The 27,049-nt window shown below is 43.5% G+C and overlaps 1 protein-coding gene across 1 annotated transcript in view; it reads left to right on the forward strand.

Annotated features, from left to right (window-relative positions):
- Positions 1-27,049, forward strand: part of LOC147683725 (von Willebrand factor A domain-containing protein 5A-like) — a 752,535-nt gene that overhangs the window by 405,579 nt on the left and 319,907 nt on the right. Inside the window, exon 19 of the mRNA XM_086944099.1 lies at positions 20,930-20,989. Coding sequence (XP_086800225.1) covers positions 20,930-20,989 — 60 coding nt within the window. The remainder of the gene's footprint in view (positions 1-20,929; positions 20,990-27,049) is intronic.

Genomic DNA, 27,049 nt, shown 5'->3' on the forward strand with positions numbered 1-27,049 from the left:
TATTAATCGTCTTTATTGGAACCCACACAAAGTATCCAAGTTTGCCCATCAACCTCCCCCTAAGTTTTGTAAGGTGGGGTTGTGTAGGAGTGAACAATGTTTATATTTTTGTCGAATACTCGTGCCTGAGTGACTTTTGGGGCAGAATAGAACTTGCACTAAAAGGTATCTTTGATTGGGACATCAAATCGAACACAATGCTTATCCTCCTAGGAGAAGATGGAGTATTAACTACGCTGTTGATGTGGTCCCGCAGAAAGTTTCTCTTTGATTTAACTTTTATCACCAGAGGGAAGTCTGTTTGAAACGTAGGGACCCTTTGCCTCAGAGAGTGGAAGATTGGGTCAGGGCTGCTGCTAGGAATTGTTGGTTGGATCAGGAACACCAAAGAGCCCCACTTCGACTCTATAGACTGACTTCTTAATCTGGTGAAGCTCCTTGGGTGTTGGTTATCTGTCCCAATGATTACACCAAGTCACTGGCAAAGGTGATGGCCCAGTTTGGAACTGGTCGCCAGCGAATGCAGTGACCGCTGGGCGGATAGTTAGATGGTGCGGTTTATTGATTATTATTGAAGACGTTCTTTGGTGATATGAAGGGGGGGAAGGATTCCAGTAAGGATTAAGTGTAATCCAAGGTTAAGAACCTCTGAGAAAGGGTGTTAATGAAGGTCTCTACAACCCACATCACTGTGTCGTTAGACTAAACAGGAAAGAAAATATTCACAATGCACTGGATATTGACAATATGAAAAACTGAAACTGCATTATACTGATTGGTACCAGAAAGAGATGATATCACTGTGAAATTTTGGTGGCTGATTTTGGAGGAGATATCGCTGGTATCTGTTACTAAAGTGAAGCTGTATCCTAAGGTGAATTTTTCAATAATGTTTCAAGATACAAAACACTGGATCATTTTATTAGCAAATGGGTATGGAATGCAGTATCTAGAAGTGAAAAGGTTATTTTAAGAAGGGGGATATGTCAGTTACCTAACTTGATTAATAAACATTTAAATCTCACAATAGAAAGGAGGATTTGTTTTGAAGCAAAAATAGAAATTACTTTACTTTTCCAAGCAGTTTGGAGTAAATTCTTTGAGATGCATGGCTGACTTGAGGGTGTTTTAAGGAATATTATTGGAGTATTTTAGCTTGGACAATTCATATTGATTTTATGTAGGTTTTTATTCTTGCATAAAACACAAGAGGTTTTTGTGCAGCTCTCACCATGAGCTCATGCATTTCATGTGGTGTTCTCAAATGTAATAATGGAAAAAAAAGAAGGCAAGGTGAAATAAAAAAATTGTCTCCGATTTAAGTGTTCTGGATTTAACAGATAGCCACGCTAACAATTTCAACATCAGGGTAATATGAGGGCATCCTTGAGTATTCATCACCAAGTAGGCCACAATGCTCTAGATAAGTTAGAGGCGATGGAGAAGGAAAGATATAGCATTGGCATAATCTAATCTAGTTTGAATCAAAGCATAAAAGGAATATGAAAATTAGCTGCATTGTAAGCAGGATCTTTTTTTAAATCCGAACCAGGGCAAGTGGATTTGGGCGACTCTGGTTAGATGGGAACCGAAGGACAAAGTGCCATTCATATAGACCACAAGATTACAAACTGTTTTGGGTGGGGAAGGTCGATAATTTAGAGCCACCAAGAAAGTTACCATCGAAGGGAGAAAAGGGCCTGTTAGAAACTTGGTCCTTGCAGGGTTAAGCCACATAAAACTGATTGATGTCCATCTGCGCACTATACGCAAGACAGAGGCCAAAGGGGATGATATTAAGTAGTCTGTTATCTTCCCAAATGAGAGAGAGCAAAAATCAATTGATCATTCACATGATAGACAGAATATTGACCCAAACTGAAGCAAAAGTGATGCAAGTGGGAGCAAGTAAAATTGAACAGAATCTGAGATAGGGCAAAATCCCGAAAGACACTGTAGGTGAGAGGATTTTAATCTGAATTGAATAAGGATCTATTTGGTTTGTTTGGAAAGATGGACCTAATCCATTGAAGGAACTAACCCTTAATCCTGCTTCTTTAGGTGTAGGAAAGAGGATGCGGTCATCAGTGGTATCAGACGCTGCAGAAAAGTTTTATAATAATATCAACATTACCTGAATAAACAAGCTTTCTTAAATCCTGTATTGTTGGGCAAATTTATATTGTATCTCAGATGTGCATCTGCCCCAGGCATTGAATAAAGAGTTCTATTTGGTAAACTGTTGTAGCTGAAGTAGGATATTTTGTATCTAAAAGTTTGCCCAGCTAGCAAAGTAAGGAAATTAGGTGGAAATTGCTTGGGTCACCAGGATCTAATGTATGTTATCTAAGCAGTGCTTGTTCACTGTTGAAAGATATTCATAAGCGTTAACTTTTTTTTTTTAAACTTTTTTTATTGAATAGAGCAACAGGTGAACCAAAGGTACAGAACATGATATACTTTAGAATTCAATAATCACAAATTTTCAATAAGTTTCCAATAAATTTCTCAAATAACAAACAAGAGATAAAAAGTTAAAAAGTTAAAAACTAAGGGGACTCTTTCACGGAGGAAACCGACCTGGGTGTTGCTGGTCTGCTGGTTGCTGCATAACGCCAACTCCTCTTCCACCTAGCCTCCCCTTATCCCTGGAGGGATCCGCCGCCTTGCCGCTTGCCGCTTGCTAACAACTTGCAGCACCCACTTCGCGGGTGCAGCTGCGCGGCGTGTGGTGAGGGGTCGAGGCTGCTGGAGCGTTTGCCGGTCTGAGGAAGGAGGAAGGAGGAGGGAGCACCGCGAGTCTACCGAGGGAGCGCGCCGCAGGGACTCTCAAGACCAGGAGTCCCTGCGCTGCACAGGTGTGCACGGCCGTGCCCCCAGCAAGACACGCCCCCCTGGCTGCTACGCCCCATATAAACAACGGACTACCGCTCAGCGGGACGCGAGCGGGACGCCGAGCGAAGCCCGAGCAAAGGGCAGGCAGTCTGTGGCAGTCGGGGGCTGACAGGGGCTGGGCCACCACTCTTTCATCCATCGCTTTAGGTCCAAGGGCTCGGAGTCTACCTGCGGGTCTCGAGGCCAACATGTCAACCCGCTCTGGTAAAGCTCTGAGGGGTGGGGGAGAAAGTGCCACGGGGAGTACAATGATTGTGATGACGGAACGTCGCCTCTCACAAGACTCCTTTTCCTCCAAACGCTCCTCCTTGGGAGCCGTTGCACATGCCCTGTCCCCAATCTCCACCTACCCTATCTCCCCTTTGCCAGAGATTCTGTCCGTAGAGCCACGGATTGTAGCTATAGAGGCAGGTATTGACAGGATAGAAAGCCTAATAACCAATCCCCTTCCCTCCAGCCCTAGCCCAGTTGCTGCAGATGTCGGCCCCGTTTCACCCACAGCTACCTCCTCTGGTCACAATTCCCAATTTTCTACCCAGGCTCCCACACTAGGTCAAAAACCGTTGCCCCAGGCACAAGTTTGTCGGGTCCATAAGAAAAGAAAAAGGGTTATTAGCACATGGAAAGGAAGTTATTCCTCACTCTACAAGCGTCCTAGGATACAGTCCCATAAAGGTCCTACGCACCCAGAAGCTGGAGGGCCAGAACCATCTGGGAGTATTACCCCACCAGCATCAGCGGCAGAAATCCCACTGCCTCACTACACGGTCCCGGCATTACCTACACTTTCAAACGAGGGGTCCTCCCTTGAGCCCTTCGAGAAACTGGTCAAGTCTCTGCTGGTACCGCCTATTGACCAAGTCAAGAGTCTGGGGGATAGGTTAGACCGATTTGAACAGACCACCCGGGACAATTTTTTCTCCTTGAAAACCCTTTTTAAACTACAGTCAAGGCTCAGGGAGCATACTGCAGATGGGAACAATGGGAAAAGGGATTCTGTGGGCCCAACACAGGGACACTTACCGGCATTGTCCGCCCATGCACAAGCCACCGGGATGGCTTTAACACCAGCACCCCTGGCTAGTGCAAAACCGGCAAAGCCGATTCCTACTACCCATGTCGTCCAGGTCCATGCTAGTACCCCCCCAGCAGTGAGAACAGCTAAGTCTAACCCTGCCCAAAAGAAGCGGCAAGAAGGAGGGGCTGGTTCCAATTCTAAACCATTGGCCGCTCCACCCACTGAAGCCAGGGGAGTAGCCACGGCTCTAAAGGCAAATACAACTACTTGCCCACCTAAAAACCTGAGCCCAGTGGTTATACCACAAAAGGTGGTACGCAAGTGTCCCCCAGGCAATCTCCCCCCTGAGTGCCAACCATACGTTGTTGTCCTCATCAAGGTTCCCGCCCTAAAGGACACCCAGCAGGAAACCCACCAGGCACTGAAGAACAAGGTCATCCACTGGTTGCAAGCCAACAGACCCCTTCCTTTGGGTGTGGACGGCTTGATTCTCGGTGTGCGCAGAGTTGGGTTGGATTGGTCAGGGGAAAAAATTGTTCGAGGGGGATTGTGTGGTGGTCAATTTCCAAGACATGAGAGCTGCCCACTCCATATGTAGCCTAGGGCAGGCCATGGCCGGTCCCGGAGTCGAAGCAGTTGATTTAACATTCTTCTACCCGCGGCCGGTCATGAACTCCTTAGCCATTCATCCCGTGTTTCCAACCCAAAATAGTGCTTACGGCCAATGGCACCCAGCAACAACTGTAGCGCAGTCGCATGCAGTCTTGCCAATGCCGAGCTGGGGCACTAGGGGCTATGACTTCTTGACTCCCCTGAGGAGGTTCGGGTGGTCCGGTCTTCTGACGCCCAGTCCCCTTTAACTGCTAAATCTAAAGATCCCTTGGCCATCCCAGCCGAACAGGCTGCCTTAGCGTACACAGGGGAATTAAGGGTGGGGAGGGTTCTACTTGAGCCTGCCATTGTCTGCCCTACCGTGGGAGAGGTAGACCTATTTGGCCCTGTCGAGCCCAGTAGCATTGCGGCAGTGGCGGACCCACCTATTAGGGTTATCAGCTGGAATGTGGCTGGTCTGGACAGGAAGCTGGCCATGCCCGACTGGAACGCACTTGTGGAGCAGTACTCCATATGTCTGTTCCAGGAAACCTGGAGTAAAGAGCCCTTACATAAGGCAGGATATTCTACTCACCACTTATCAGCTGTTCACTCAGAGTCTGGTAGGGGTCGCCCTTCGGCTGGCCTCCTTGTCTGGGTAGCTTCCGCACTTAACTGTAGGGTGGAGGAGCATGACACCAAATGCCCGGACCTCCTTAACATCACCCTGAAAAACCATAAGGGACATGTTATCTTAAACATCTTTAACATCTATGCCCGAGGTATGAAGGGGGGTAGAGAATCCCCCACCATAGCCTGTCTGGAGGCTTTGCTTCGATCCTCTCCACATAAGCACCGTACTCTGGTTGCAGGTGACTTCAATTGCACCTTTGAGCCCCTTGGCCCTGAAGTCACACAAGATCAAGAGGACGATGACAATAGGTGGGGGATACCAGCTCTAGAGCTCAGCCCAATTAAAAAATGGACGGAAGTGGTGCTCCAGGTTAATTCCCTAATAATGGAGTTTGACCTGAGGGCCCTTAATGGCAGGACTAGTTCCGACCAAAAGGGAGCCCATACATACAATAGGCCCGCGCACACGTCAAGAATCGATTATTTTCTCCTTGACGTCCACCTATGGAGCATGGTAAAAGATATGGTGATTATACCCTCGGTCGAGAGCAACCACAACCTCCTCTCGCTTACCCTGACCCATAGGTGGCTAGATGGTATAGGGAGCAGAACTGCTTGTACCCCCGCCCCGGATATGTCATCGGTCTCTAACTGCGGTCGACGGCTAAGCTGTCGCTCTCTGTGGAGAAAATATCCTCCATAACGCAGCTTTTAGCTGCAGCCCTAGAAAACCTTGACTCTCCGGAGGGTGGGCTGATGGAGGTGCCTGCCAGGTTCTGTAACCTAACCCAGGCCCTAAGTGACCTTTTTATTGTCCCAGTTAGCGCCAATAGGGAAAAAACCATGCCCCGGGCCAGACAAGGCTGGTTTAATCGCAATTGCAGGGAGGTGAAGATACTGCTTGTTGAAGCAGTTAAATCCAAATCACAAATCAGGACCAGGGAGGCCAGAAGGCTATACTCTCACTGCCAAAAAAACGCTAAGAAGGAATGGGAGGACAATTTCTGGCAGGACCTCTTGGCTGCTAGTCGAGGGAGAGATGCCAAAGGGTTCTGGGACCTGGTGGGCAGTAGGAATCGTCCTGACGACACCTTGAGAACCTGCACTATCACTGCCCAGGCGTGGTTTAACCATTTTATGGCTCTCTATTCCGCCGTAGAAGGCACACTTAATGACCCCTTCATCCTTCCCCCCTATACCCTGGATAGAGACACAGACCTTTTCTCCGCACGGGAGGTCATGAACCTGATTAAAACTCTTACACCACTAAAAGCAGCTGGCCCGGATGGGTTGCCAGGGTACCTCCTTCGAGCCTATCCAGGTGAATGGGGGGTGTTGATCTCTGCCCTTCTTAATGCTATTATCGAGGGAGGATCTGGGCCAGAGTCCTGGAAAGGGGCAGAGGTAGTCCCAATTTTTAAAAAGGGTTGTCTGGATCTACCAGGGAACTATAGGCCAATAAGCCTTATAGACTCAACCCAGAAGGTGGCGGGAAAAGCTATTCTGGGGAGGATTCTTCAATGGGTGGATGATAACCATATATTGTCTGACATGCAAGCTGGGTTTCGCTCAGGCACAGGAACCATCGAACAAGTCTTTAGACTCCTGTTACTTTACTGGAAGGTGGTGGAGTTGGGCAAGGGCAGTCTTTATCTGGCCTTTATAGACCTGAAGACTGCCTTTGACCTGGTTCCTAGGGAGGAACTCTGGAGGGTGTTGTATGGTCTTGGGATGCCCCCTTACATCTTAAACCTCCTCATCAAACTGCATAATACCAACTATGCCCAGGTTAGATGGGGGTTGAACGGGGTAAAGACCGATAAGATCCGGGTCGTGAGGGGTGTCCGGCAGGGCTGTGTTTTAGCTCCCACCCTATTCTCCCTCTGTGAATGGGGTGGTAGAGCACCTGCTTGGTGAACCAGCAGACGCCCCCACATTGGGTGGCGTAAAGATCCCAGCCCTGTTGTTTGCGGACGACACCCTTCTCATTTCGAAAACCCCCCAAGACCTCCAGAAGCTCCTGAACCGCTTCCAGGATTTTTGTACAAATAGAGGACTTATCAATGTGGACAAAGCGAAGTACTTAATCATGCCCCCCCCCCCGCAAACTTGGCCGCCCCCCCATCCTGAACTCTATTCCCCTTGAAAGAGTGTCAGAATTTGACTATTTGGGAATCCCCTTGAGTGATGTTATGAGCTGGACTCCCCACATCAACAAAATGATTGCTGGCCACAAAAGGGTGGGGGGAGCCTTGCTAAAGGAGTACAACAACTCATCAAAACACTGTGTAGCTCCGATAATAGATATCTACAAAGCCCGAGCTGTATCTGCATCACTCTACGGAGCCGACTTATGGGGTCTAGGTAACATGGAGTCGCTGACCAAGGCAGAGAACAAATTCATAAAGGACCTCCTGGCCATCCCGATGAGTACCCCGACAGTTCCGGTGCTTCTGGATGCGGGTTGCAAATCAATTAAGGACCAGGCCCGCCTTCGGCCTCTTCTGCTCTGGGCTCGCCTGTGGAGGGTCCCGGAACTAAAATCTTATGCAGACGCCTGGCAGAGGTGATGTGTTCGGACGGTTGGCAGAAGATTAAATGGCTCAGGGACATTAAACACCTGCTAGGGGACCTGGGATTGGGGTCTTGCTGGTCCACCCACTCGGCTCCCCCGAAGGAGACCCTAAAAAAAACTATATTGGGAACGGGTTTCTGCCAAGCTCATCAGCAACCAGCGTCACTGCAATTCCACCGCAGCTTACCTGAAAATAAAAGACGTTGTTGCCTTTGAGCCCTATCTGGACATTATTACCATCCCCATGGACCGGGCTCTCTATATCAAATTCAGACTAGGGACTCTACCCTTAGCTGACCTCCTCTCCAGATGGAATATGTCTAAGCAGGTATCACGCCACTGCGCCCTATGTACTGACAGACCCGAAACTGTGGCACACTTTCTCTTTGAATGCCCGGATTACGTCCGCCCTAGATCCTACTGGATCAAACCACTCTGTAGAGAATTGGGTACTCGTCAGTATTTGGTGGCTCTACAGATTCTATTAACTGATACAGCCCCTCCCATTGTTTGTGCCGTATCCAAATTTTTAAAATAGGCCTGGTTGATCCGCTTAAAAAGACTGTCCATATCAATTTAATTCTTTTTTTAAACTAATTTATTCTGATTAAATGCTACTTTTACCTGTTTGATATCAATGTACAGTCTCTTTTACGATGTGCTGTTTATATATTTTTTGTGTAATGCTTTTATGATATATGCATATCGAAATAAAGCAATCAACCAAAAACCAAAAACGATATGCAAAGATAAAAGGAAGGTTCATCGAGATAGAAAGTCAGCCTACTACAGCATTAAAAAAAAATTCCCAGGACATTGAGTGCAAAATATGCAATTTATAACGTGCAACAGCAAAAACGTGCAAAACTGCAATAAAGTGCGAATGCAAAAGTGCCAAAAGTACAAAAAAGTACTATCTTAAAAAGCGCATAGTGCAATCTGATATAGGAGAAAGTGCTAGTAAATGTCCTGGAAATCAGATAGAAGGCTATAAAAGAAGAATCATCTCCTCACAATTTTCTTCACGAATCATCCTCCCTTAATTACTTATAGAGTCTCAAAATATTTCCAGTTCCTTTCAAATCTCCCAACAGCTCCCACTCTACCCGCATAAGCTTTTTCAAAATAACAAGTTCTCCTCATTTTGTTGAACCATTTTAGGTGTGATGGGATCTCGCTGGACTTCCAGTTTTGTAGAATTAAGGAACGAGCAACTGCGCAAGAAATATATATAAATACCTCTTCTGCTTTATTAAACCTGCTCCTATCTTTGCATGTACCGAACAGGGCTACTTCTGCTGTTGGTAGAAGAGATTTCCAAATAGCCGGTTTGATATCAGCAAATATTCCCTTCCAGAAAGTTTCTAACTGGTGGCAAGAAAAAAAAATGTGATGCCATCCTCCCTGGCCATTAGCCATACATCTGAAGCATTTATTCTCAGCTCCGGGAAACATCCTTTCCAAAGCCTCCGGTGTATAATATGCTAACCAACGAGACAGAAAGCACATCCTTCTATAGTTGGCAGCTCGCAATGATCTATTCCCCAACTCACAAATGACCTCCCAATCCTTTGTGGAAAAGTTACATTGTGTAGCGAGATTTATTTTCTCAAGATGACTGTCTACTAAAACATTTTGATTTGAGCAATGAAGCATCTTATACCAGTATCCGATACCTTCACTCATTCCTTCATACAGGGCTGTTAGTATGATATTAGGGGGATTAAGCAGACCACTTATCTCTTTTCTAATAAAATTAAAGATCTGCATATATTCAAAAAAAGTTGGGTGTAATGAGCCATTTATTCTAGCGGCTACCTCCTGCCAGCTAATTACCCTGTTTTGGATTACAAAATGTCTTAGCTCTCGAAAGCCACAAAGTTCCCAAGATTTAATACGATTCAGGCTTAGTGGGAGGCCTATTTGAATACATTCTTTTAAGCTTAAATAATGAGAGCTATCAGTACCATATTTTCTGAAAAGGAGCGACATTCTTGAGGCATATTCTTAGTGTTTTATATCTTGACCTCTTTGGGAGCGTTGCGATTTTTTAAAAAACTGGAATTTGGGAGCCTACCTCTTGTAGCATTCTTGTAAGAAAAAAATTATCTCTTGTTTGATTATTCCTCAATAATCCTGCCATTATATTGAAAAATGCGGCTTCATAGTAGGTCCTTAAATGGGGTAGGGCTAAGCCTCCGTGTTCAGCAGGAAGTTGTAATACTGGAAGTTTAACTCTTGAAGCTTTGTTACCCCATATAAAGCCTCTCAGCATTGTTTCGATTTCTTTAAAAAATGTTAAATTAATTTTAATGGGCACGTTACTGAACAAAAAGATAAGCAAAAGCAACACCGACATCTTGATCAATGAAACCCTACCTATAATTGATAATGGAAGAAGAAGCCAGTGATCTAAAAGGTTCTGAATTTTGTTCTTCATCCTGATATAATTCATAGAATAGAGCATATCATATTCGGTAGAGACCTATATGCCCAGATATCTTATTGGGTTGCTTCTTACAGCTTGGGCCTGCAGATTATCAGGGAGAAAATGAGGATCAGTGTTTAATACGAGGACCTCAGTTTTTTTTGGATTTACTTTATAACCCCCTATCTTTTCATAATTATTGAACTCTCATCAAATTTTCAATATTTTCTTTTACTGGTGATAAATATAAAATAATATCGTCGGCAAACAGTTTTAATTTAGACATACCAACTAAAGGGGGCTGAATAGCCACGTTGTCCCTAATCTTAATTACTAAAGGTTCGATAAAGAAAGTAAAAAGTAGCGGGGACAACGGGCAGCCCTGCCTTGTGCCTCTGTTTACCTTGAACTTACCAGCCTGTTTCATATTGATTATTACTTGGGCCGATGCTCCCTCGTAGATGTTATAAAGCATTTTAATAATTGAGGCTGGGAAACCAAATTGACCGAGAGAGTAAAATAATGCAGCCCAATTTACTAAGTCAAACGCTTTTTCCCCGTCCATCATCAATATACAGGCTGGGGTCAAATTAATATTAAAGTAGTCCAATGCCTGGATTACGAACTCGGTGTTGGCTGCCATATAACGACCTGCAATAAACCCAGACTGGTCCTGATGAATGACCTCCTGGGCAGCAAAGATAAATCTCTCAGCCCATATTTTCATAAGGATTTTGTAATCCGAATTTAGTAGGCTAATCGGCCTGTATGAATTGACATCATACTGATTTTTATCTTTTTTAAGAAAACATATAATTGTAGATTCCTTAAACTCAGCAGGGGCGTACCCGCCTAGCCTAACATGATTATATAACTTTTTCAAGGGAGTTGCTAATTCTCTAAAAAAGACCTTATAAAATTCTATAGGGAATCCGTCCTGACCGGAAGCTTTTCCCCCTGAGGTTGACTTTATACAGTTTTGTATTTCAGGGGTATTTATTTCCAAACTAATTTGATTTACCCGACTTTCGGAAATTTTGGGTATTTGTATTTCTGCAAAATAGTCCTGGATCATTACATCCTCTACCTGATACTCCGTTGAGTACATTTTTTCAAAATGTTCCAGGAAGATTTTTGAGATCTTGACTCTATCCTCCTCCTCCAGCCCACTCTGAGGATCGCAAATTTTCACTATCAGTGATGACTCTTGCTTTTTACTGGTAGAGTTAGCTAGTAGTTTCCCCACCAACTGGCTGTCTTCATAGACCTTTTGTTGGAAGGCTTTCGAGCTGTTAATCTCTTCCGCTACAAAATAATCCCGAAGAAGAGTTTTAGCCTGCTCTAGTTTACTTGAATGATGTTGAAGCTGCAATGCATATTCCCTCTCTACGTCTGATTGAAGCTTAGCTATTTTTAACTTTCTTTCTTTTGCCTTAGCGCTAGTATATACAATAATCTGGGCGCGTGCTGATGCTTTGAATCCGCCCCAAACAGAGAAGGGTTCAGCTGTATTATCATTTATTACAAAGTATTGCGTAATCCAATCTCTGAATTGTGAAACCCATTCCTGGTTCTGTAAGAGGGTGCGATCCAGCTGCCACCTGGGGCGCATCTCATCCACTCCTCCCAATTCTACTTCCAATTCAATTCTAGCATGGTCCGAAAACGGATTGCATCCAATCACAGCTCTTAAGGTCAAAAAAGATCTAGATATTAAAAAAAAAATCTATTCTGGATGCAGTCCGAAACCGGTGGGAATAGCATGTAAAAGATTCAATTTCAGCATTCCTAGAACGCCATGGATCCCTTAATTGATATTCATGTATGAGTGCTTCAAAAAAACATTTTGTTTTGGGCTTTAACTGTTTCTTTTTCTTGTTAGAAGTATCTCTTGACAAGTCTTGGATAAAATTAAAATCTCCTCCTAGTATTATCTGTCCTGGGACGGCCCTCAAAGATTCATACATTTCTGACAGACTGGAAATATCATCGTGGATGGGGCCATAATAGTTTACAAAGTTTATAATTTTATTTTGCAGTTCGGCCACCACCCAAATCCACCTGCCCTTATCTCTATGAACCTGAAGAATTTCCCAGGCAAGATCCCTTGAGAAGTAAATAGCAACCCCTCTCTGGGCCACCCCTGCTGATGAGAAAAATACCTTAGAAAAGTAATTAGGAATAAACAACCTCGGACTATTAGACTTCAAATGAGTCTCCTGAAAGACCACCTGAGGTCTAATAAAAATTATCCATTTCAGCAACGCCCCATACTTCTGTTTGTTTAACATTCCATTTGCATTAATTGACAGGATATTACCAGTATTACTTTTCATCTGAAAGAATATTTTATCACTGCTGCGTACCTATTAGAGAAACTAAGACTAGAGAAATAACCATTGCTCATATTCCTTTTTGCTGCTTTTACCTCCCCCACCTTCCCCAGGAATGTGGAGATCCCCCTCCCTTCCACTCTGGCCACATTCCTCCCACTTCTTCTGATCTGGGTGTCCTTTTGTTACACCCTGCGTGACCAATGGATCTGTTACCGCCCCATACAGATATTGTACACTATTCATGCTAGGGAAGAAAAAAATAAATCCGAGCAAGAACAGGCCCAAGTTAGATTTTCCCCTTTTCCGATCTAGCTCCTGAAGAAATCTCCTTCAGAAAAGTGTGCTTCTTCTATGTCCGTAAACAAATAGAATTTTCCTTTAACCAGGACCTTCAATTTTGACTGCTGTGCGATCGAGGCTTGAGCGCCATTTGCCTTGAATAAGTGTAAAATTTTCACAAATTCTTTTCTTCTTTTTGCCGCTGCTGCAGTCATATCAGAGAAGATCCTACATTTCACAGTTTCTGATACTTCAAATTGGCGATGTTGGAAAGCTTTTGATAGAATCTTCTCCTTGATCCTATAATCAGCAAAGTTCAAAAGAATAGTTCTTGGAAACGGAGAGTTAGGGAAGCGCTGAGCCGGGACCCTATGGGCTCTTGTTATTGTCAGGTCTCCCTCGAATTCAGGTAAAACTGTATCATGAATAAAAGAATCAACCCACTGAATGGGATCGGCGCCCTCTGATCCTTCAGGAACCCCCACGATCCTTAGGTTTGACCTTCTAGAACGATTTTAGAGCTCCTCTAGCTTGTTTTCAAGAGCATTCTTCTTCCTAGCAGCCTCCTTTGCCTCTCCCGCAACCAGGTTCATTTGATCTTAGAGTGTAGAGATCCTCGTCTCTGCCTCCTGAAGTCTCTTTGGGAATGGATTCCTCTAATGTATCCATTCTTAATTGAAGGGCAGCTATCTCCACTTGCTTGTTATGTTTGATTTCTCGAATTTCATCTAGCATCAGGTTCAACATTTCGCGGATGCCCAGCTGATATCTTGCCTCTGAACTCTCTTCCAGCCCCAAAAAATTATCTTCTCCTACTGAAGGATTTATTGTAGAACCTACATTGGTTTCGACAGAGCACAACTGTACTTCATTCCCCTCTGCATTTGGGGCTCCCAATACCTCGCTTTGTTTACCTGGAGATGAAGAGCAGACTTGCGTGTGACCCGACCCACCCAGAGACTCTAGTGTGCAGTTTCTAGAAGGTTGTGAAACACTTAAAAGAAGAGGCGCAGACGTCTTATCATGACAGATTGCTTTAGACGATTTTATTGGGCCAGAGTCATTAGATTGTTCATTAGATCGTGCTTTGTTGGCTGGTGAGGCTGATAAAGATGCTGTGGTTGGTGAGGCGGCAGGAGCTAAGGCAACGGGGGATTGTGCAGAAAGAGACTTAGGAGTGGTTTTTTTTTGCAAAGAGCGGATAATCTTTAACCTCCTTTACCATTTTTATTTTTAACCTCTCCTGTTTGAGGTAACGTTTCCGGAACTGATTCTAAAGTGCCGGCTAGTAATTCTACTTCCAGCTCTGCTTCTGGCTCTAGCTCAAGTTCTGGATCTGACTGTATCATTAAGTCATTGCTTTCTTGAGACTATCCCAGCCTTTTTTATCTCTTCGGGGTTAGGAGGAGTAGGTTATTCATCCTCTGAAGATTCCGGTAGCGTATCCCCGGCTGAGCTTCCCCCCCAGCTTTACCTTTGTTTTTATCATTCTCCTTAGCCGCCTTGTGAGAACTTTTTAGCTTGGGCTATGCGAGTTCTCGCTTTCTGACATGCAGCTAATTCGGCTTTGCTGGCCTTAATGGCCTCCTCACCTCCCCTTTGAGGTTTGCCCATTTTTACGTATTTTTTCTGTCAGTTTTGTCAACAAAAAAAAAGACATTTTCCTTATGCAGTCTTCTTACCCCCCCACACCCGTTGCTACTCACGGTGCTGTGGGTTCGAGCTTCTTAACAAGCCAGTGCTACAGGAAGATTTTCTTTAGGATCCTTTCCTTCGGGGGAGCTTTTCAGGAGGCTCACAGTGTTAAATTCAAAGGTTCTGCCTGCACTGATCCGGTAGCTGTAGCTGGAGACCCCGCTTTCAATTAGCAGCACAGAGCAGTGGAAAACTCGGCAGGTAACAGTCCCGAAAAAATCCGTAGAAACCCCGATGAAGCTTAAAGAAATCTGCCCCAGGCTCTGGAAGCTAGGAATGCCTAAAGCCGTGAGCAAGCAACCTCGAGCGAGCAAGCAAGAAAGGAAGGAGGCAGTGTCAATGGCAGGCTGGGGCAAGCTAGCTGAGGGAGGCTGCAACGCCGGGACCCAGGAGAACAGCTGATCGGCAAAACATGAATGAAACATAATCCGCAACTCTCCCCAGCGGCTTGCAGCAGCAGGCGTCCCCCACCGCACAAACGATACACCGTGATTCTTCAGCTAAATCAATAGACGCCGTAGCAGCAGCATCTCCCCGTCGTGGCTGCGGCGTCTCGATCAGCGTCTTCGCATTCCGCCATTCGAGGGGCGGGGTCACAGTCCACAGGTCACGGGAGGCTACACAGAGGCGTGGAACTCCGTAGCCATCCCCCCACTGAGACCGTAAGCGTTAACTTGTTGCGTGTATGTCAATAGTTTTTTTATTCTCTGGACAAAGTAGGGGGCGGACAAATTAAGTGGCACAAAACCCTCTCATTGAAGAATTCTGTTCCAACTGTATGGTTTTGCTCGTTGTGCCTTCCTACCAGGGTGTGTGGTCCATTCAGCCACAAATAAAAAAGGCTAAGATTTAAAAAATGAAGTAAAAAACTTCAAGTACCCAGCCACGTACGCCCCAAACCAACGACCCAGCAGTCCTAAACCTTAGTCAATGTTTCTGCAGGAAGGGTTAAGTGCACCCTTACCCAAACACGTCCAAGCCAAGTACATAAGGCCTGATGTACTGAAAGACTAATCGCAAAAATAGGTTGTAGCTTTCACCCCTACTTTTGTGACCAGCCTTTAATTTTGTGGTGTGACAAATGCACTAAAAAGCCATGTTGCAAAATCTCATATCTCGGGAGGTGACAGGTTTACCTGCCTAACAAATATTACTTATGCAGGCTGCTAGTTGAGACAGCCTGTTATTGACTCAAACACAGGGATGGTGGCCTGCAAGGAACAGCAGACTGACTCTCCTACATTTACAAATCAGCAACTTTAAAAAATACATATAAAAAATAGCACCTGTTCCTTAAGGGAAGCAGTGCTGCTTTAAAAAAATAAGTTTCCCAGTCCAGACCCCAGCTTGCTCCTCATGAGGCTGCCAACTCTATTCCTGAAGGGCAATGGGTTCCTAGAGAATTACTGCCCCCTGAGGTGTTGGGTAGTGTTCAGTGGTTTATGACTGGATTTTTAGTCTCAAACCATTGATCCATTGCTAACCGATTTACAAAAAGGAAGGAACGTTAGTTTTTCAACCCTTCCTAATTATAATTGAGTATAGAGTGTAGAAACCATTTTAAGAGTCGGATGTTCTTTTCGGGCTTACAAAATAGGTTTTCAAATACAAAATCGACCTCTTGCAGTTGCAAACACTGAATGTGCGAGGTTCAGGATTTGCAACCACAAAAGGTCTTTGTACATTGAGCTGAAAGACTTCATATTGGTTTGCGGAGATCAGGTAACTAGTGCTTTGCCACCATTCCCAGTGTGTCTTACATGGACATCTATAATTAAGGTTAAACATAGTCAAGGCAGACACACACAGCGGTGTCTCTTGTGTGGTTATTTTATGGCCTAGAAGGGTCAGGGGAAAAATGGCTGTCTGTGGCCTGAAGCCACATTTCAGAAGCCAAGGTGTGCCTTCTGCCACCTGAACCAGCAGCATAACTTCTATCATACACGTTGATTACAAACCTCTGCCAAACACACACCTCTCCTGTGCACAACCTCATCAGTCCCTTTCATATCTCTCTCATCACGCATATAACACACAATACACTGTTTTTATCAGCGTAGCTTTAATCATCTATTTCCAGCATCATCCTTTTTGGGGCTCTGTTTATCCATCAATCTTTTTAAGGCAAAAGACATCAGACAACACAACATATTTTCAACTTATATAAAAGGCAACCTCTTTCGCCCAAGGTGCTCCTTATTTGTTGCCATCATTCCCTTATCCTAGAATGGGCAGGCCATGTTTCCCCAGGCACTGTCTTGATACACAGCAAAAGACCTTCATGCAGGAATTCAATTCTTTCTAACCTACACCACTGATTCTTCCAAGAGGAGCTGGTGCACTTGCTGCCAGAGCAGGACCATCAACAGCTGAAAGTAACTAACTTTACATATTCGCCCATATGCTCCAACGAAACATGTGCACCCATGCATCCATATGAAACTGCTCATCATAGTTCAGGGTGCTTTATATGCAGTTCCAAGATCTACTGGTCTGGAAAACACTCTGCACAGCTCCAAGACTCAGTTCAATGTAACTTCCTAAGCCAACATAATAAAAGCTACCTCCACTAAAAGCAAAGCTATAAAGCACTGTATTAATTCCATATCAAGCTACCCAACAGAACATTTCGACTAGATTAGCATGATCAACAACCTCTTCAAGGTGTAGTTTGACCAAATCAGTAGTCCTTCTTACTTCAACGCCCTGTTATGCACCAAGTGGTCACACTTCACACTGACCAGAAACAAACTTTCAAGATTCTTCAGTTCTCTGTAGGTCAGTTTGTCAATGAGGACATTGACCTCCGATAACCGTAAATGCATGTCTCCTAATCTACTTTCAACTTTCTGCGGGTTTTGACATTATCAACCACCAAGTCCTGCTTAACACTTCACAGACTGCTTAAAAATACATGATCTTGCAATGTTTTGCATCCTACCTTACTAATGTGTACAAATTGCAGAATTGCCATTAAAGTCCCATCCTTTGGCTACTGGGGTGCAAGAAATGTCCTACATATCATAATCCCAGTCTATCCACTGCCACCCTTAGAGATTGTACCGTACAGGGCGCCACAACTCAAATGACTGATAAAGTAAGACTGGATCACTCCTACTGTCTCTCCATTCGCTCCTGAATCAATTCAATTCAAAAATTCTTTATTTCGGCCATTTGAGGCCATAAAAGAGCAGTAATAAATACAGAATACAGAGGAAATAATTATAAAATTCATTGTATAGACACCATAGAATTCATTACATGCATAGAAAACATATTTACAGTATAAAAAGGATCAAGGTGTTTTATGCTTAACATTCAATATCTACTAGTTGACGCCTCTTTGTCCACATGGCTAATAAATACTTGGAAAGTGCAAATACGATAAGACTTGAAGTGTCTGTCTTTAAAATTCTAAAAGCATGTGAACAAATTCGAACACCTAAGTTTCTGCAAAGTGGTACAAGCCAATACTTCCTGGACTTAGTATAAGCGGGGCAGAAGAAGAGGACATGAAGTTCGTCCTCTACAGCACTACTGCAACCCGGACAAGACTTGTTGGTAGCGTTGGACCATTTGCTTGTGAAAGATTTGATTGGTAAGGTGCCATATCACCATTGAATAAAAAGTTTCCTCGCTAAAATTGGGAAAACTACATCCATAAAATCCTCTAACAAATAAGAATTTTTGAAAGCTAAAAAAGAATCGGTCAGAGAGCCAGCATTAGGAGTGCCGAGATAAAAGTTCAGGTTTTTTTCCTTGTAGATCCTGGTAAGGGACTTACGCGATACCTCATGACAGCCCTTTTCCGGGTTATCCCACATTTCAGGCAGGCCTAAGCTTAAAAATTCCCGCTTTATAAACGCCAACCAGGGAATTTTGGCTGCACCATTGAGAGTTAGGATCTGCTTCAGCTCTTGCCTGTAATGGAGCAGATCTGTTACCCATATCCGGCGCCAAAACCTTAGCGGTTTCAGAGCTAACTCATCTTCAATAGAAGTCAGTCCCAGGTCTAGCATACGGGGAAGGAGCGGGGTACTTTGGGGGAGAGTCAGCAAACGTCTACTAAATTTTGATTCAATCTTGGCAATCTCTGCCCCATGAGAGTGTCCCCACAGCTCTGCGCCATAGAGAGCTGCAGCCCTTGCTTGGGTCTTGTAGATCTCTAGGGTAGGGCTCACTGGCTTAAGAGTTGATGTGTTTGAAATTTTGGAGATGCCACCCACCAACTGTGATAGTTTAAGTTGGGATTTTACTTGTTGAGGTCCCCAGGAAAGATTTTCATGGAGTGTGACCCCAAGATATTGAAATGTAGTGACCCTTTCCCACCTCACACTGCCCAGAGTCTGATTAGAACGTGTAGATGCCGAAGGATTAAATATCATGAATTTTGTTTTATAAGCATTTATCTCAAGACCGCGGCTTCGACAGAAGTCCTCAAAACCATTCAAAATTCATTGAATCCCCATTGGGGATTTGGAAAGCAGGAGGGTATCATCGGCGAACATAATCGCCGGAACCCTCCTGCCAGCCAACCTTGGTGCGTCGTTGTTGGGGACATTATCCAGATGGGTGATTACACCATTTACATAGAGGCAAAACAGGGTCGGCCAAAACACAACCCTGCCTCACCCCTCTGTCGACCGGAAATCTTGATGACAATGCTCCATTCCTCCCGCATCTAACCTGGGCAGGGTTACCCCCATGCAATCTCATCAGTACATCCAGAATTCCAGGCGGAACGCCCAGATCCTGGAGGACCCCCCACAATTTTCCCCGTGACACTAGATCGAAAGAAGACCGGAGGTCCACAAACACCATGTAGTGGCTGCCACCCTCAATCTTTGCCGTTTTTCAGTACAGGAGAATCAGGCGAAAGATCTGGTCCATGGTGGATGTGTTCCTCGGGAACCCTGCCTGAAGCGGACTTAGTACTTCATGGTCCTCCATCCATGCCAGTATAGATGGTCGAGGACAAGCAGCGCAAACATTTTTGGGGGGGACGTCTATAAGACTAATAGGCCTGTAGTTGGCTGGGGGCAGAGGTGAACCCTTCTTATAAATTGGCACTATCTCCGCTCCCAGCCAAGTGGAAGGAACCTCCATACCCCTCAAGATTGCATTAAAAACTATAAGCAGGTAGGGGGCCTAGATCCCTGGTTGGTGCCTAAATAGGTCCTCAGGGAGTTTATCAAGTCCCGGGGCCTTACCCACTGCATGTTTTCCTATTGCGTGGGACACCTCCCCCAATGTGAACTCTAAAACCTCATGCTCAGTATTTAAAAGTAGAGATGCCGCTGTATTATCCTCCGCAGGTTCAACTGAGTATAAGGCTTTAAAATGAGATTCCCAGACTGAGGCATCAATGTTGGGCTCTATTGCTGATTTTGGTTCCCCCGAGCCTATATTTACTAGTGACCAGAATCTGCGGGCGTCCCTAGTTTCGAGAGCAGTCCTTAAGTTAGACCACCTATCCAATTTCCACTCGCTCCTTGCATGAGCCATTACTTTTTTATAATGCAGTCTGAGTTCACGAATTCTAGTTTTATTTGTCCCAGACTTGACTTCCTCAATCAGCTCGGACTTGAGCTTTCTGCAGGCTGGATTGTACCAGGATGAAAGATTCATTGCATACCATTTAAGATTTTCAGCTGTTACATGCCATTCGACCTTCCAGACAACCTCAGGATTGCCAGTTGTCAAAGCAACACGCGCAATAATGACTTTAAAGCCCCAAAAAGGAGGTTCAGAACACAAAGCTTCTGAAATGCATCCAGTATCTGGAATACTATTCTCCTACAAAGATCTGTCAACTTCCTACTCTCCTCCACTCCCTGAAGGATTTGGACAACATACCTAAAAGGCACATCATGTGCACACATAAGTAGTAGACTACTGCATCCTGACTTCTATGTAGGAAAAATGTCTCTGCTCCTTCACACACCTAACCTAGTGCACAATCTCTTTACCGCTGTGTTTGCATTCTACAACTTCCCTTATATACAGTCATTTCCAATTGTTTCACCATATTTGTCACTAAAGCTTCTTGTATGTAATAACTGGTTTAGAAATCGTTTTATTAAGAATGAGAATGTCATTCAGGTTAATGTGATTCCTAATGTTTCTGGTGTTCTCGAGATAAAGATTCAGAATTCCAGAGTTCAGCATGGCAGCACCATAATGTTCAGTTTTGCCCTGTTGTAAAAGCATCTATTCCTACATTACGATATCCAAAGTCATTGTTGACTAGAGTGGTAGATGTTGTTAACTCAACACCAATCTGGAGAGGCAAGATGACAATGATAAAGAAAAAGGTAGGTGGGCGAGACACCTTGTGTAAAGGGCAGATGTTGCCCATTTATTTATAGATGTGTACAGAGTAGGGAGTATAGTGGGAGGGGATCATGAGAACATTTCAACTATAAAGACCTTCTATCCGTCTGAATTAATATTTACTTGCGTCATGTTTTTTTTTAAAGCTCCGATGATGAGGAAGAAAGGGGGAGGAATGGTGCACGAGAAGCCTGCGAAGAAGTCCGGTAAGACCAGAGTTCCGCTCAAATTCATACCCACATCCCTCCTAGGAAGAAGCTTGTTCTGGTGGAATTGGGTAAAAGGGATTTGTTGTCCTAAGCATCAACAAGACCCAGCTGTGTTACAATATACATTTACTATACAAATCGCAGTATATTATAGCATTGCACAAGACAAAACAAATGCCATTTTGTTCAAAAGTAAAAACTTTAGCTTTATGTAGTCCCAATGGGATAGTGACTTTCATATAATTGGGGCAGATCTGGGAAATGATTCCTAAATTGCATGTTTAAATTGTAGTGGGTCCTTACAATCAATGTAATCTCACAAAGTTCCTCAGATTGTTTGCCACTTACCATTATATGAACTAAACATCTATAACCTAATTTTGATTTCACAGAAGTAGATTTGACTGGGAAATACTACTTAACGTCATAACACCTGGCTGCCAATATCAGACAGCTTGTAATATATACTGTGGCAGTGCATTTAAAGGGACCATGAAGACTTGTTTGATGCATTGGTAAAAGCATCTTAACTCATGACCGTGTATGAGATAGCCAGGCAAAAGTCAGAACTTAAAATGTATGTGGTCTATCTTTCGCTAAATATATTCTCATTGGGATACTGCTAGATACGAACGAAAGGAGTACAGCTTACTGGTTTGAATGCTAACGTAGGTTCCCAATCCTTCATTTTTCTGAGGTCAAAAAATGAGTATCTGTGAATTTAGCAAGAATTATAGTATCTGACTGACTAAAAACACTTCGGTTTATGGGATGCACTGTATAAGTAGCTATTATTAGCACTATTGTTATTTGTAGTAGTAGTCATCTACAGTCCCTTGGTTTAGAGTAATTACCAATAACAGGGACACTCCTAGTCTGTTCTTCCTCAGTTACTATGGTGCAGTCATCCAAGTGCCCTTTATGAGGCAGATTAGCTACCATTTGTACCCCCCTAGGGCAAGGTGTTGATGGTTAGTCACCTGCACCCCTTGTGGGTCACTGTCTCTGCCAGTCAAATGCTCCCCTTGGAGTGTGAGGTATAGGGCTGGTCAACTGCAGGCCCTAGTAAAAAGTCCAGGGAAGACAGATAGATGGATAAAGTTCATGAGTTTAATTTTACATCCAGAGTAGACGCACAGCACATCAGTTCAGCATCAAGATCCTGAGTAATACCGTTGGTATGGAATCTGGAACCCAGGATGTAAGATGCAGGCACGCATCATACATTCCAGGCATCAGATCCACACCAAGGGAAACACAGAGGGAAGATAAAGAGATATATACACAAAGTAGAATGTAACACATCCTACCCCTAAAAGAAAACAATCTAAATATCAGCAGTAAACATTCTTATGTACACTAATTAAATATCTGCTGGGAATTTTCCTTTCTATGTACATTAATTTAAATATCTGCTGGGAACTTTCCTTTGTCTATTACAGACTTTAACCCTAGAGGCAACAGATGCATTATCTTGAACCACATTCTGAGGACATTTAGAGAAACCAAGACTAGGTCTCCACTGGCTATTACTAGGAATAGGAGTAGAAGAACTATGTACATTTCCAACATCAATACACTTTGCCACTCTGCGAACATTCCACACTCTTCCATCCTGCGTGACTACACTATTTTTAAAAACCCTGACAACTTTGATTGGGGGAAAAAACTTAGAAAAAAACCCTTAACAAGAAAACCAGGTTTTTTAATTCTCACCCAATCCCCCACCACAAAATCATTAATCCTGGTCTTTATTTTGGAATCAAACAAGGTTTTCATTTTAAATTGTTTGTCTTCAACACGTTTGGCCACACAGGCAAGGTCCACAACAGAGTCAATTTTATCAAGTTTCCTAATCCACCAGGGACATATATCAGATGGCGGCTCTCTTCCCTTAAGAAGTTTGAAAGGACTGACCCCAGTAACAGAATGAGGAGTAATGCGATATGTCCACAACCTCTTCCTCACAACATCCAGCCACCCATCATCAGAAACATGGACACTATTCACACAGTCCTTAAGAACACGGTTAAAGCGTTCTACTTGGCCATTTTCCCTGGGTTCATACAAGGACGTAGTGTAATGCCTAACGCCACAACCACTAAGAAATTTCTCAACATCAGCAGAAATAAGCTGAGCACCATTGTCTGTAACACAGGTTTCAGGAAACCCTTCCCTTGCGAAAACTTCTTTAAGGAAAAGAATGACGGACTGAGAAGAGGCAGTGCTAACAAATTTCACCTCAGGCCACTTGGAGTGGTAGTCCACTAAGACCAAAGCATAACGAGCATTGTAAGGCAACTGTTTGAAAGGGCCAGAAATATCAAATCCTACCTTCTGCCAAGGAAAGTTGGGCCAACTCACAGGCTTGAGGGGAGCAGAAGTCACATGAAGCATTTTGTCACTATTAACACAGTATGACTAATCCCTTACCAGCCTATCCACCATTTTATCAACTCCCGGCCACCAGAAACTTTCTCTAATGAGACGTTTCATTGAGGACATGCCAATGTGACTGATGAGAGAGAAGCAAAATCTTCTCCTGTAAGGACTGAGGAGGAATTAGCTTACCAGCTTTGAACAGCAGACCAGAAAACTCTTCGATCTCAGATGAAACTTGACAAAATGGAGCCAAATCAGCTGAAATGCCCCTACAGGCTGGCCAACCAATCCTTACAAAATCAGAACTTGTTGACAAACAACATCCTTACTAAGTTCAGCAAACCACTCTTCTTCATTCAATGAAATAAATTCCTTAGAAACACAATCCCCAACAGAAGCAACGACATCAACCTCATTGTCCAAACTAGGAGCATCTTCACAAGGAAACCTAGAAAGAAAATCCGCTGTGACGTTACACTTACCAGGAACATACACAATCTCGAAGTCATACTCCTGAAGTCGTGAAGATAATCGAGCTATACGCGCTGTAGAATTCCATCCACCACCAGGAGACAAAATCCCAACCAAAGGTTTATGGTCTGTTCGTAGCACAAACCGATTACCCCACACATAATTTCTGAAATGCTCGACAGCCCAAATACAGGCAAGCAGCTCCTTTTCGATAACAGAGTACCTCCTCTCAGTGGGTGACAAAGTCCTTGAGGAAAAAGCAACACACCATTCATCCTTGCCAGATGACTGACTTAAAACACTACCAATGCCATAAAGGCTAGCATCAACAGTGATAATGCACTTCTTATTAACACAATAAGATTTTAATGTAGGTGCATTAACAATTTCCTCCTTAATTTGCTTAAAGGCCTGTTCTTGTTTTTCAGTCCAAATGAATTTAGCCGAACTCCTAGTTAACTCCTAGTCCTAGTCAACCGTGAGTTCGATCTGATGATATGCAGACCTTAGATCTAATGTTGAAAATACACACGCTCCATCTAACATACACAACATTTCATTAATGTTCGGTAATGGGTGACAGTCTGTGACTAAACACTTGTTCAAGGCTCTCGGGTCCACACACAACCTAATAGTTTTATCAGGTTTAATCGCCAAAACGATAGGCGAAACCCATTCGGAGGATTCTACTTCCTCAATGACACCATCTTTAACCATAGTATCCAACATAATTCTGAGTTCCTCCCTGACACTAATGGGAACACCCCTCAACCTTTGTTTAACAGGAACTGTATTAGGTTTGACCTTAATCCTATGTGTAAAACCGTTCAACTTCCCAAGATTGTCAGAAAAAACATTCGGGAAAGAGTCAGAAACTTCTTTAGACATGGATGCAATATCACACTCCCCATCAGATATAGCTAGAACACACACAGGATCTTTCAACCTGGGATTCAAAGAGATCCCCAACCTCGCCTGATCTCTCCATCCTAAGACATTCACCCCTTTCAATGCCACATACATTTTGATAACTGCAGAATTATTCTTAATAGTGATAGGAACTTCTTTAAAACCAATAAAATTGATTTCAGATTTATCGAAATTATAGGCAATAATGTCTGGTTTGCACAAGGAATTGATATCAACCAAGTCTCCAAATGACTCTACACAATCACGAGTGATTATAGTCCACGGAGAACAAGAATCCACCATGAGTTCAAGCACTTTACCTAAAATGCTTACCAAACTTTTAGGAGATGATAAACTATCAGCTTGTGTCATATCAAATGGAGTTTGCACAGAGACCACAATACCTGTTTCTTTAACAAAAGAATCATCATTCCCTTCTTCTGCAACATAAGATACATTCCCACTAGAACGTCTAGAACTATTAAAAGGAGGTTTCTTGTAATCATTAAAAGGTTTGGCAGAAGTCTTACACAGTTTGGAAAAATGTCCTGTGCGTCCACATTTATTACATTGTCTATTTATGGCAGGACACTGTGGAAAGGAAGCAATATGATCAGGATTCCCACATCTGAAACAATAAAATGATTTACCTTTACCATCGTATTTATTAGGACCTTGAGTTTTTGTCTCCCGCACATTAACAGTGCTAACCTCACTAGTAGAAGTAGGAGTGGTGTGAACAGAAACTTTATCTAAAGATTTGATCCACTTATCGGATTGTTCCAGAGCTTTAGCAGTACTTATTGCCGTTTCTAAACTTGGATCCCCCAAAATCCACAATTGTTCCTGTACTTTCTTGCTCTTTACATGCACCACAATTTGATCTCTAATCATTTCATCGGTTATCAGACCGAAATTGCAATGTAAAGAAAGTGCACGTAAAGCTGTCAAGAATTCATCGAAACATTCATTATCATCTTGTACTCTGGTATAAAATTTAAACCTATTCAAAGCTACACTGGTTACAGGTTTAAATCTGCCTTCTATTCTCTGTACAGCTTCATCATACACATTAGTATCACCCCCAGATCTAACCGGAGGCAAAGTCCTAAAAACAAGTTGTCCTTCTGACCCAAGGCAATGTAGAAAGATATTTTTTTTCCTTTCCGCTGACATCCTTTCACCATCCATAGCCTTGAGATAAGTAAAAAAACTCTTCTTTCCATCTAGTCCATGGAATGGGCGGATCTCCTTTGGTTTGCAAGAATTTTGACGGTGGATCAAATTGCATGTTGGCTAAAGGGTGTAAATATGTAGGAGTATAGTTCTTTTTAAAACAATAGAATAAAAATAAAAAATAAAAATTAAAGTAAATGAATGAGAGAAAACCAAGATAATCCACAAGGTGGCAGTCATATGATGGTTTGTAATCCAAAATTCCTTTGTGAGGCGGACCTTTCAACACAGCGCTAATTCGATATGTAATTTTGAATTACTAGTCAAAATATAAAAGAGTTAATAAAAGTGAATATATTCTTCTTCTTTTTTTTTACCCTCCGGCGTGTAACGGTACCTTTATGTCCTCGCGCACAGCAGGACTGCTTTATAAACTCTTCGGCGTCTCCGGTAGCTCCGTGTACTTCGTTACCATGGAGACAAAATGGCGCTCATACGCACAGCGTAATGACAAAGCAGTGCGTATGTAGGTATTGCGCGCTGACGTGTGGAGAGACGTGGCAATGACGTTACCGGTCTTCACCCCACAAGGTATTGCGCGCTGACGTGTGGAGAGACGCTAACGTGTGGAGAGACGTGGCAATGACGTTACCGGTCCAACCCATAAGCAGTCTCGAGCCCAAAACGCACAAACAGCCAAAAGAGAACAAAATCAATAATTTTTGATTACTGCCTTACCAATTCACCGGAGCAAGACGTTTTTAAACAGCATGAGAGCGCGCTGTAATTAAAGGTAAAACGGATGACTTCCACGTTCTTATCCTTAAGTTGTTGTGTTCGCGCACAAGCGAAAATAGTTTAAAATTCGTAAATATGGATTCCTTAATCGTAAGTCTTCCCAAATGAAACGTAGTAGAATCGCTCAACACAATCTTGTAGCATAAATAAGGTAGAAGAGGCCGTTTCTAAGTCTTCTTTTACTACGCCAGGTTCAAAAACAAAAATCTTCGAATTTCTGCTTCTGTGCTTCATAAATAGTGGCAGAAATCTTCAGATGTCCCTCGTCGCCAATAAAAAGTCCAGGGAAGACAGATAGATGGATAAAGTTCATGAGTTTAA

The sequence above is a fragment of the Lissotriton vulgaris genome, chromosome 11, assembly GCF_964263255.1.
Source record: "Lissotriton vulgaris chromosome 11, aLisVul1.2, whole genome shotgun sequence".
Taxonomy (NCBI): Eukaryota; Metazoa; Chordata; class Amphibia; order Caudata; family Salamandridae; genus Lissotriton; species Lissotriton vulgaris.